This window comes from Microcaecilia unicolor, chromosome 5 (genome assembly GCF_901765095.1).
Source record: "Microcaecilia unicolor chromosome 5, aMicUni1.1, whole genome shotgun sequence".
Classification (NCBI taxonomy): Eukaryota; Metazoa; Chordata; class Amphibia; order Gymnophiona; family Siphonopidae; genus Microcaecilia; species Microcaecilia unicolor.
This window is the reverse complement of record NC_044035.1, coordinates 355310519-355322619: the sequence shown is the minus strand read 5'-3', so window position 1 is coordinate 355322619 and position 12101 is coordinate 355310519. Positions and strand designations below refer to the sequence as shown.

Sequence of the window (12101 nt, the reverse complement as noted above, 5' to 3'; positions counted from 1 at the left end):
CACAGGCTGTCCTTCTACCTCTGCTGAGACTGAGAAAATACTGGGTAGTGGGGGTGCTGCACAGGTTATATATACAGTATCAAAAGCTCAGTGGTTTCTCAGTCTCCCTCTGCTGGTAGGAGTACATAACCCACGCGTCTTGACCGGTCTGGAGGGTCGCTGAGGAAGCTGTCACTTTTTATTAATAGTGGCTTCCGGAGCTGGAAGCAGAAAGCCCAACAGTGGAGGGAAAGGTAACACCTGAATCCATGCTTCAGAACATTGGGTGGTTTTTAGAAACGGGAGCAAAATGTTTTCCTGCAGTTTTGCATTAAGAGAATCCAAACCAGGGATTTCACTGGCCTGCAGGAGGTAATGAGAGATGGGACCAGATTAGAAATGGTTGGCTGACCAGCTTTTCAGACAATAGAGAGCGAATAATGTGGGGACAGGTAGAAAGGTCCCGGCCTTCTCCTACCTAAACCAAACCCACTTAAACATCTTACTGAGTTTTGAGGTCTCCAAGGATAGAACCATAAAAACAAGTTGTAAAAAAAACAACCCTAAAGCTTATTTGTTTGATAATCTTCCTTGTTGCAATATACACAGTTGTCAGCCAGCCAGGTGTCTTGATGTGGGAACTGGTGATCCTGGACATGTCATTAGCTCTGGGTAGTAGCTTTGGGGAAAAGTATGCTTTGTGAGTCTGACAGTTTCTAGGGTTTTAACCTTGGATCCATTGAGCTCCTGGATGTACTGGTATTCAACCTTTAAAGAGTCTACATTGCTTTTCTTCAATTTATATATACCTAACTGAAATCATGAGAAGAGTGGCCAGTCTTAGCCTTGTGCTGGGGGGGGGGGGGGGGGGGGGGAGGCCAGGCCACACCACACACTCAGTGTTGGTCAAAGTACTTACCGTATTTTTCGGACTATAAGACGCACTTTTTCCCCCCCCCCCCCAAAAATTTGGGAGGAAAATGGGGGGTACGTCTTATAGTCCGATGGTAGATTGGGCTGGCTGGCAGGCCGCCCGTCGAGTTCGGGATCGCCGTCAGGGTTACCGCCTCCTCCCCCCCCCCCCCTACTCACGCGATCTTCCCTGGTGGTCTAGTGACGTCGGGGCAGGAAAGAGCCCCCTCTTTCCTGCCCAGCGCGCTGCTCTCTATCCTCCTGTATGCATTGCTGCCTGACGGTCTCGGCGAGATTCAAAATGGCCACCAAGAATTGAAGTCTTGGCGGCCATTTTGAATCTCGCCAAGACCGTCAGGCTCTGCGCATGCCAACGACATTAAAAAAAAAAACCACATCCTTTATGGATGTCCTTACACCCCCCCCCCCAAGCTCGCTGCCCCCTCCTTTCCTTCCTTCCTTGAAGTGACAGCTGCCCTGCCTCCCCTGAGGTTGTCGCTGCCGCTTCCCCCTCCTTTCCTCCCCTTGTCTGGGAGAGCCATGGAGCAAAGGCAGGAAGTCTGGAGAGGCCATCAGCTGTTGTTGCCAGTGCAGCACCTTCACACGGAGGTGAGAGGCGCTGTGAGGGCCCGGTGGAGGGGGGAGCAGCGATGACCTCAGGGGGCCGGGACTGCGTAAAGTTCTGATTTCAATGCGGGGGGGGGGGGGGGGGGGAGAAGGTAAGGCCATCCATAAAGGACGCTCCTGAAGAGCACTTCATCATTTTTGCCCTCTCCCAATTTTTTTTTTTTACATTTTATACGTTTTCCAAGCTCACGCAGCCCCAATTGGAGGTACAGACCTCTCTTTAGATTCCCCAACGTTAGGGCAAGCGGAAAAGCTTAGTGCATCTCATTTCAATAGGGTTTGTACACAATTTGCTCATCTGCATTGTTTGCGTTAGCTGCTACAGTCGTCAGAAAAAAGTATTTAGTGCATGCCAGGGTTTACTACTTGTTCGTTAATGGCTCGTAAAGTTTAGTGCATCTGGCCCTGACTTGGGAAACACTGCCTTAAAGAGCCTAATGCACGCATGTATAGGTTAAATAATATGGAAAGCAGTGGAGTGCCGCAGGGCTCCCCACTAACAGAATTCCAACTTGCAGATTGAACCTTATTTTTGTAATACATTAGCATCTTTTTGCAAGACATTCTCTAAATCAAAACAGCTCCAGCAATCTTGTCAGTAACAGAGTGATTTACTATAGCAAACGGCAGTAAAATTATTTGACTTCCTGGACTTGGGTTTGTTTGTTTTTTTTAACACTCTAGAGATTAAACCTACCAGGAGTTTCATGCTGAAATGAATGTAATTGGATCTTTCAAACTGCTGAGCCAGTAAAGTTTCCAACAATAGGAATATTGGCAACAAGTCATATTCCCATTATGTTATGTTAACACCTAGTCCCACTTTCGGACTAGGTGTTAACATATCACTAAGTATCCTAGGAAAAACTCCCCCCCCCCCCCCCCCCCCCCCCCATTTAACGCAATACTCACTAAATGAGTTATAAGTTTATATCACTAGATAAATTCCTCATCAGCTAAGTAGTACAAGGGTTCAGTCTTGAAATAAACCCCCTGTACTGTTCCAGCAGAAACATGAGACAGTCATCCAGCTCCTATCTGCTCTAACACCATCACAATCCATCTTTTAAGTGGTGAGATACATACGCAGTTTGTATTGATAGAGAGATTCTGATTTACCACCTGTTCTCTAAAAACCCCGAGGACATATCTTCTGCTGAGGGCTGTAATTTAATAACAGCATCAGGTGGACAAGAGGAACAGCAAAGACCTCTAGCTAAACAAAATAGTGCTTTTTGATCACTTGAACATTTCACAACCCAGCTTGAATCATGTATCTTCCTTCTATTAGTTGTAATTTATAATTTTTCAGACAGACTTACAAATTACTTTATCCTAAGGATCATCTCCAGGTTCGCTCTGCCTGACAAGGCCAAATTAGATCTTACCTACTACTTTTCTTTCCTTTAGGCCCTCCTGACCAATCCAGACACTTTGGGTTATACACACCTACCAGCAGATGGAGCCTGAGAACACAAGCTTGAAGCTGTACAAGATCCCTGTGCAGTTCTTAGCCTGCATGTTTCTCAGTCTCCAGCAGATGTCAGATGTGCAGTCTGGTTGTGGGTGGGGTCCTGCCTTTAGTTATGAAAATTTCTGGATAATTTTCTGGGTTACCTAGTTAAAAAAAAGAAAAGGGGGACTGTTCTTCTGAAGTCTTCAGTATTTTAGGTACTGGTTTGCAGGGGTTTTACACATGGGTGGCTGTGTCCCTCACTCTCAGTACGTCCTGCAGGGAGGACTATTTTTCCTCGACTGATGTTATTCACTAGAGCCTTAGGTGCTGGGATACAAGCCATCAACAACTGCTTTATCTGGAATTAAAAAAGGAATGTCGCCTGAGGAGATCCAGAGGAAGAGGCCAAGGCACAGCTCTGTATGGGGGGGGGGGAAGGGGGATCTTAAAGCTTCAGCACATAGGCCCTCTGGGTCAAGGCAACAGTCAGAGCCCACAGTCAAAAGACACGAGTTTTGAGCAGTAAATCCTTGCCTGAAAATTGGTATATTAATTATCAAATAGCCTTATATGATGTCATTTTTTTTATGGGACCAACCCAGCACACCCTAACTACCATCTACCAAACCAGTCACTGGGCTGCACCGGAACTCGCCTACGTGCTGCTGGAGACAGAAGCACTGGCTGGTTCAGGGCTACACACGATCTTTTGAGTAATTCTCAGGCTCCAGCTGCTGGTAGTTGAACATATAACCAACTTGTTAGGACTGGGCTGGAGAAATGATGATTAATAGGTTATGGAATATGTATTCAAAACGTGCAGCTGCTAGTTAGAGCTGAAAAGGTTAAAAAAAAAAAAAAAAAAAATGGTGTTATGTGCTTGACCTCTATTTTGGATACACAGTTTCCTGCAGAACCGAAGGAGAAATTAGACCTTACCTGCTAATTTGCTTTCCTTTAATCCCTCCGGACCGGCCCAGGATTGGACTGATGGGTTGTGCTCACCTACCAGCAGGTGGAGACTGAGAAAAAAAAACTCTGACTCTAGAGAGCCAATAAGAGCCCTGGTCATGTGACCCTAGCCTCAGTATTTGAATAACAAAGCAGAAAGGAAAAGAAGAACCTATATTCTGTGCCATGAGGAATCCAAGCAGCCAGGAAGCACCAGATAAACGTGCTTACAACTACGGCTTAGCCGTGACAGAGGGCTCACCAACAACTCGTTTCAGAGCTGAGGTATGGCCAATTATGTACAGATTTTTGTACTTGTTTAAATTGTTCAACTTGCATAACATAAAACTATGAAATTCTTGAAACTGTTCAACTTGCATAACATAATGAAGTATATAACCATTTAACTTGGAGAACAGTATGCAAATCCTTTAACTGTCTAACTTGCAGAACAGCTCTGAAGACGACAGTTGAATATCTGTACACAGCAATGTAGAATGAAAAATAGCACATGGGAGGGGCCAGGGCCGGTCCGGAGGGATTAAAGGAAAGCAAATTAGCAGGTAAGGTCTAATTTCTCCTTCCTTAGCATCCCTCCGGACCGGCCCAGGATTGGACTGATGGGACGTAACAAAGCAGTAGTCCTACGGGAGGGACCCCAGCAAACCCGCTGTGAGCACTCGGGATGCAAAGACCGCCTCTTGACGACACTGAACATCAAGTCTGTAATGCTTAGAGAAGGAATGAAGAGAAGACCAAGTCACCGCCTTACAGATCTCCTCTGGAGGCACCAAGGAGCACTCCGCCCATGAGGCTGCCTGCCCTCGTGTTGAATGAGCCTTAAGCGCCTCAGGAACCGTTTTGCCTGCTAAAAGATAAGCAGACGCTATCATCTCCTTAATCCACCGAGATAAAGTGGGCTTAGAAGCTGACAAGCCCTTGCGGTGCCCAGCGAAAAGGAGAAAAAGATGGTCCGAGCGACGGAAATCGTCCGTAACTGCGATATATCGTTTAAGAACTCTCTTAACATCCAGAGTACGCAAGTTCTGCTGCTCCCTCGTGCCTGAGGCCGATCCTAGCACAGGAAGGAAAACCGACTGGGACATATGAAACCGAGACACGACCTTGGGTAAAAAAGAAGGAACAGGTCGAAGTACCACTCGCTCTTTAGAAAATTGCAGAAACGGAGATCTACAGGAAAAGGCTTGCAACTCTGAGACTCTCCTGGCTGATGCAATAGCCACCAAAAACACTGTCTTAAGCGTCAAATCCTTCAGAGAACACGCTAGTAACGGCTCAAAAGGCGGCTTCGTTAGAGCCGAAAGGACCAGATTAAGGTCCCAAGATGGAAAGATTAGCCTGACCGAAGGACGAAGAAGACTAACTCCCTTCAAAAACCGGGCCACCTCGGGAATACTGGCCAAAGACTTACCACGAATCCTTCCGCTGAAACAGGACAGAGCTGCCGTCTGCACTCTTAGAGAAGAAAGCGAAAGTCCTTTATCAAAGCCTCGCTGCAGAAAATCTAACATCTGAGGTACCGACGCACGAAAAGGAACAATGCCAGCATCTGTACACCAAGCCTCAAAAATTCTCCAGGTGCGAACATAGCTCAGAGAGGTGGAACGCCGACGAGAGCGAAGCATAGTGGAAATTACTGGAGCTGAGAAACCCTTCTTAGCTAAGCGGGCCCGTTCAAGAGCCAGGCCGTAAGACAAAATCGAGCTGGGTCTGGATGAGGAACAGGCCCTTGTACCAGCAAGGTCTTGTGCACTGGAAGTCGGAGAGGAGTCGCCCCCAACAGACGTTGCAGATCCGCATACCAAGGACGCCGAGGCCAGTCCGGCGCTACCAACACTACCGGCTCCCCGTGTTCCTCGATCCTCTGCAGGAGACGACCTATTAGTGGCCATGGAGGAAACGCATAAAGAAGACCGGAGGGCCACCTCTGCAAGAGGGCGTCGACCCCTTCCGCATCTCTTTGGCGACTGAAGAAGCGAGGAGCTTTGGAATTGAGACTTGAGGCGAAAAGATCTAAAACTGGAAGACCCCAGTGGAGTACTATCAACTGAAACGCCTGATCGCTGAGAGCCCATTCCCCTGGATCGAGAGTGTGACGACTGAGAAAGTCTGCCTGGACGTTGTCCACTCCTGCTACATGGGAAGCTGAGAGGTTTGTGAGGTGCAACTCTGCCCAGGCGAGAAGACTTTCCGCTTCTCGACACAGCAGACGGCACCTCGTTCCTCCCTGGCGGTTGATGTAAGCCACCGCTGAGGCGTTGTCCGAGAGCACTCGTACTGCTTTGCCCACCAGGAGAAACGAAGTGCTGAAGAGCCAACCGAATCGCCCTGGTCTCCAAAAAATTGATGGACTGAGCTGCTTCCAGCGGAGACCAGAGACCCTGGGTCCACTGACCTAGGCAATGAGCCCCCCAGCCTCGGAGACTGGCATCTGTCGTCAACGGAATCCACCGAGGAGACTCCAATGGCATCCCTACTGTGAGATTCTGCATCTTTAACCACCAAAATAGCGAGACGCGTTCCCGGTTGCGCAGAGGCAACTTTTTCAGAAGCGAATCCGTTTGCGTCGACCACCGAGACAGAAGAGACCACTGAAGAGACCTCATGTGAGCTCTGGCCCAAGGCACCACCTCTATCGTGGCTGCCATGGATCTGAGAACCTGAAGATAATCCCGAGCACAAGGGACCTTGTGATGTATCAAATTCAGAATCTGCGACCGGAGCTTCAGAATCCTGCCCTGCGGAAGCAAAACTTGACCCCTCGCCGTATCGAAGATAACTCCCAGATACTCGAGAGACTGCGAGGGAGCCAAACTGCTCTTGGATAGATTCACCACCCAACCTAGGGACTGTAAGAACGCTACCACTTGTTCCGTGACCTGGCAACTTTCTTGATAAGATTTCGCCCTTATCAACCAGTCGTCCAAGTAAGGATGGACGAGAATGCCCTCTTTCCGGAGGGCCGCTGCCACCACCACCATAATCTTGGTAAATGTGCGCGGTGCTGTCGCAAGACCGAAAGGCAGTGCTCGAAACTGGAAATGATGACCTAGAACCGCAAATCGCAAGAACTTGTGGTGAGCCGGGCGAATGGGAACATGCAAATACGCCTCTGTAAGATCTAATGCAGTGAGATATTCCCCTTTGCGCACTGCTACTATTACTGACCGAAGAGTCTCCATACGAAAACCTGTAACCTTGAGCGCCCGGTTGACAGCTTTGAGGTCTAGAATAGGACGAAAGGAATCTTCTTTCTTTGGGACCACGAAATAAATGGAATAACGACCCCGCTTGCGCTCCACCGGCGGGACAGGGCAAATGGCCTGAAGGTCCAAGAGCCTCTGTAGAGTCTCCCGAATCGCCTCCGCCTTGAGACGAGAGCGACAGGGAGACTCCAGAAAGGCGTCTGAAATGGGCCTTGCGAATTCTAAGGCATAACCGTCTCGAACAACTTCCAAGACCCATTGATCCGAAGTAATTTGGGCCCACCTCTGATAAAACTGAGCCAGCCGAGCTCCAACGGGAATCAGAGGAGAGCCCTTCGCACCTTCATTGGGAAGCCCGCGAAGGGGAGCGAAAACTCGCAGCTGAGAATCTACCTCCTCTGCGGAAACCGCAAAAGGACTGAGTCCTGTTGAAAAAACGAGGTTTCTGAGTCTGAGGACCCCTATCAGATTGAAATCTACGGAAAGAACGCATGCGACCACGACCAAAGAAAGCCCCGCGACTAGACTGCCGAGGTCTATCCTCCGGAAGACGCGGGACCTTAGAATCCCCCAGGGACTGAACCAACTTATCCAACTCTTCACCAAATAAAAAGGAGCCTCTAAAAGGGAATTTACTTAATTTAGACTTGGACGCTCCATCCGCCGACCAACCTTTCAACCAAAGAGAGCGACGGGCAGCGACCCCCAAGGCCAAGGACTTAGAAGAAGCCCTCAACAGATCATACAGAGCATCAGCTAAAAACGCAGAGCCCGTCTCAATCTTAGCCACTTCCACATCAATGGCTCCTAAATCATCGGAAGAGCGGTCCAAAACTCTTTCCGCCCAACGAAAACAAGCTCTGGCCACCAGAGAACCACAAATAGCCGCTTGAACCGCCAGAGAAGAAACATGAAAACTATTCTTAAGAAGAGTGTCAAGTCTCCTGTCCTGAGCATCGCGCAAAGCGGTTCCGCCATCCACTGGAACCGTGTTGCGCTTGGTAACAGCCGAGACCACAGCATCTACCACCGGAAGCTTAAGTAAGGCTCTATCAGCCTCTGGCAGAGGATAAAGAAACTGCATCGATTTAGAGGGGCGAAAGGCCGCATCCGGGACTTCCCATTGAGGTTTAATAACCTCCCAAATATCTTGATGCATAGGGAAAGTTTTTGTGGAGGCTCTGGAACCCTTAACCAAAATATCCACCTTTCGGACCCCTGAGTCAGGAAGGGGATCCTCAAAATGCAAAGTAGAGGATACCATAGAAATGAGATCCTGCAAATCCTCTCTATGGAACACTCTAGCCACCGCAGGATCCTCCCCCTGAGCCAAAGGTACAGCGTCTGGATCTAAAGAAGAATCTTCCCAAGAATTGTCCACTAATTCCTCTTCCTCCTCTAAAAGGGGCATATCATGATCCTGATTTGAAAGAGATTCCAATTGCATGTCCCAAACCCTAGGTCTCTTGGGAGGGAGGGTAGTAGTGACAGGCTCTTGTGACACTGCTGTACCAGAATTGCCCCTCTGCATTAAAAACGCCTGATACATCTGTAGAACAAACTCAGGAGGAAACCCCCCTGCCTGAGAGCTGGCAGCCTGTAAAATAACTCCCGATTCTGTATCAGCTAAGGTCGCAGAGCTGCGCAGACGGACCCCCTGCAGGAAGAACCGGAGCTGGGCTCAAAATGGCCGCCGTTCGCGCCAAAACTCCAGCGCTACCCCCCGAATCTGAGGCCTCCACTGTCGACGCTAACACCGTCGCGGGAGAAGAAGGGCCAACCGCCAAAACGGACCCCGTAGTCGACGGAGGGAGAGGGGCAGAAGAAACATCAATCGCCGTGCAGTATTTACAAGCGCCTGAGGCATTAACGCCTCGCCGCTGACATACAGCGCACCTCTTCAACTTCTCCGACATTTCGGAGGGAAAACCCGTGCACGCGCCTACGCGGTTCGCGCAATTTCACGGAGAGGTATTGCTAAATAAATAAATAACAAATTCCCCGAAATAAAAGTACAAACGGCACTGCTAAAGCAAAAAAAAAAAACAGCACTACTCTGAAAGAGGGCTGAAACACAATGCTGCAGCTTTACTTTGCAGGCTTCCTTTTTTTTTTTTTTTTTTTACACAGCTGAATCACAGCCAACAAGGCATTCCCCTGTAATCAAACGGAGCTGTCTGCTCATTCATTCAGTCAGTGGGGCAAGTTCTCTCGATTTTTTTTTACAACCTGGCTGCCTCTCCCAAAGGCAAAACACCTTTCCTCAGAAAGGGTGGCCCTTCCCTTCCTTTAATAATTTTGAGAGAACATTAGGGAGATGGGGAGGATTGGGGGAGGGACCCGGAAACATCCGAGTGTGACACCCCAGAGGCTGACAACAGCAGAGAAAAGCACCAAAAAGCCTCTAATAAACTTCCCCAGGCACAGAAATAAATGATAGAGAAAAAAAAACCAGAATACCAATCTAAATAGATATAAATCCTATAAAGAGAGACTAATGGGCTCGCTTCCTACCTGCTGGGAGACTGAGAAAATACTGAGGCTAGGGTCACATGACCAGGGCTCTTATTGGCTCTCTAGAGTCAGAGTTTTTTTTTCTCAGTCTCCACCTGCTGGTAGGCGAGCACAACCCATCAGTCCAATCCTGGGCCGGTCCGGAGGGATGCTAAGGAAGTGGTGTTTGTTGGGGTGGGGAAATAAAAGGGGCAAGAAATGGCAGAAGCGGCTGAAAAGACTATGTTTGTCAGCCGCAAAGCTGGAAATAGCAGCCCACTGGAAACAGAGAGTGGGCCCTACGATCTCGGAGTGGAAAACGAGGCTCCGAAATATAGTGGGACTTGAGCAACTGACTGACAGAAGGAGGGGTAGATTCGACTCTGGTGCGGAGGAGTGGACACACTTAGAACATTTATGGACCACTGCTACTAATGCTCAGAGTATTCAGCCTTAAAGAGAAGCAGGGGGGGAGGGAGGGGAGAAAATTCTTTATGTTTTCAATTGGTTATATTGCAGTTCACTCTATTTGTATCCATTGATTATGTGTATGTTATTAGGAACGATGTGACTAAATAAAAATATTTTTCAAAAAAAAAAAAATGGTGTTTTCTTCCAGTGAGGATTAATAGTTTGAAGAATCAAAACAGTACACACACAGAGGGGATGAATTCATTAAAAGTTCAAAACTTGTATGAAGTAGCTGCAGTCCATTTGTGCACCATCCATAACTACTGAAAACTATTTCAAGTAAACCTCTATTCACTCACCTCATTCCTGGAGGGCTTCCTGTACAGTGAGCAGTACGTTGTTGAAAAAGGTTTTATTTTAACAAGCTTACAAAATTGAAAAAACGCTTTCCAAAGAGACATCTGTACAAAAGGTTTAGAAGTTCTGCAACTGTACAGGCGCAAAAATACATCAGCAATGCTTTAAACAATCACAATACATATGTAGGGAGAGTTAAGAGTCTCCTCTCACTTTTCCCCCAGAAGCCCTATACATTTTTTTCTCTAAAAGACATTTTAACTTAAAATATATTAGGTCAAGTTAAGGAGTCAAGATGTTAAATAGTTAATACATTCCTCTACCGCTTCCTCAGTGTAGAAGGGAGTTCAAAAAAAGGCATTAAAAAAAATAGACCCACATTTGAGAGATCATAGCAACTTTACCTTAAAGATAACACCCCTTCACTCCAGAAGAGAGAACATGATCATGGTTCACTGGGTACAATAAAGGGGGCTATTCTGGTATTGGCTGCATTTAAGCAGAGCAAGCATTAATCACACAAAGCAGAGGCCAGGGACTGCCTCTTAAAAAGTTAGGGGACACTTTGCATGAAAAGTCTTTCAAAAGAAACGTTTATTTTCACTGAGTCTCCTCTTCCTTCATCCTCTGGGCCAGAGTCTCTAGAATCAGATTTAAGTCCATAGCCTTGTCCAGCTTGAAGTAAGTGTCCTTCTTGAGTGCACAGACCTTCAGCCAACTGGGAACAAGTTCAGTGAGGAGACGCAGATGTTTCTCCATTTCTCCTGCAACGGTTACCACAAATACAAGATAAAATTAGGAAATGTTTTCTTGCCTGAACAGAAATACCACCTCAGACAGAATCTGTTTACAAGAAATTAGTACAGAACAGCGTATCACAGGTTAGCTTTTAATACGGTACAGCAAGAGCAGCTGTGAACGGTGGAAGGAGCCAGGCCTGCACGCCACACTATAGGCCAGTGCTTTTCAACCAGTGTGCTTTGGGGGAGTCCGGGAATCCCTTCCAGCTAATGAGGCAAATCGTGCGACACCTGTGATCTTCTCCCACCCTTTGGGTCTCTCTCCTCTCCACCTCAACCTTCAAACTTTGCATTTGTCTTTCTCTGGTCAGCCCTGGGGTTGTTCCTTCTGATGCAACATCCTTTGCCATGCGGAAGGGACACAGCAGAGAGAAAGCCTTGGGATGGCCTGTTCTAAAAGCTGCCAGCAATGCAAAGTTTAAAGAATCTGATTGCAGAGGAGAGGCCCGAGGGGAGACAGGCTGCACATATAAGGAAGGGAAGACAGGGAAAACAAGACAGATTTGAGAAGGAGGCAGAGAAACTGAAGAAAGCTGAATGTGAAAGATCAGTACTAAACAAACATAGGGCAGTAGGTGAGAAAAGAAATTGCAAATGGAAAGGAGGCCATGGAACAGTTAAGAGCACAGACAGAGGAAAGATTGGGATAATAAAATCACCAGACTACACAGGTAGGAAAAATGTCAGCTTTATTTTGCACTGTACAGGAGGACATTGATTTCTTTCTAGTTTCCTGGTGTTACATGACATTCAGAGCCCGGTATCTCTGCATGATTTTGTGGTTCCCTATTTTGTATCAGGTGAGAGTCATATTCTGCAACTAAGTTGAAGGATTCCGCTGGCATGTGGTGGCTGTGTAGGAATCTAACATATAAAAGTGTATTCACT

General features: G+C 47.5%; 1 protein-coding gene across 1 annotated transcript in view; it reads right to left on the bottom strand.

The window, feature by feature from the left end:
• Positions 1-10453: 10453 nt before the first annotated feature.
• Positions 10454-12101, bottom strand: part of CDT1 (chromatin licensing and DNA replication factor 1) — a 29572-nt gene continuing 27924 nt past the window's right edge. The window contains exon 10 of the mRNA XM_030202746.1: positions 10454-11177. Within this exon, the coding sequence (XP_030058606.1) occupies positions 11014-11177 (164 nt within the window). The 3' untranslated portion in view covers positions 10454-11013. The remainder of the gene's footprint in view (positions 11178-12101) is intronic.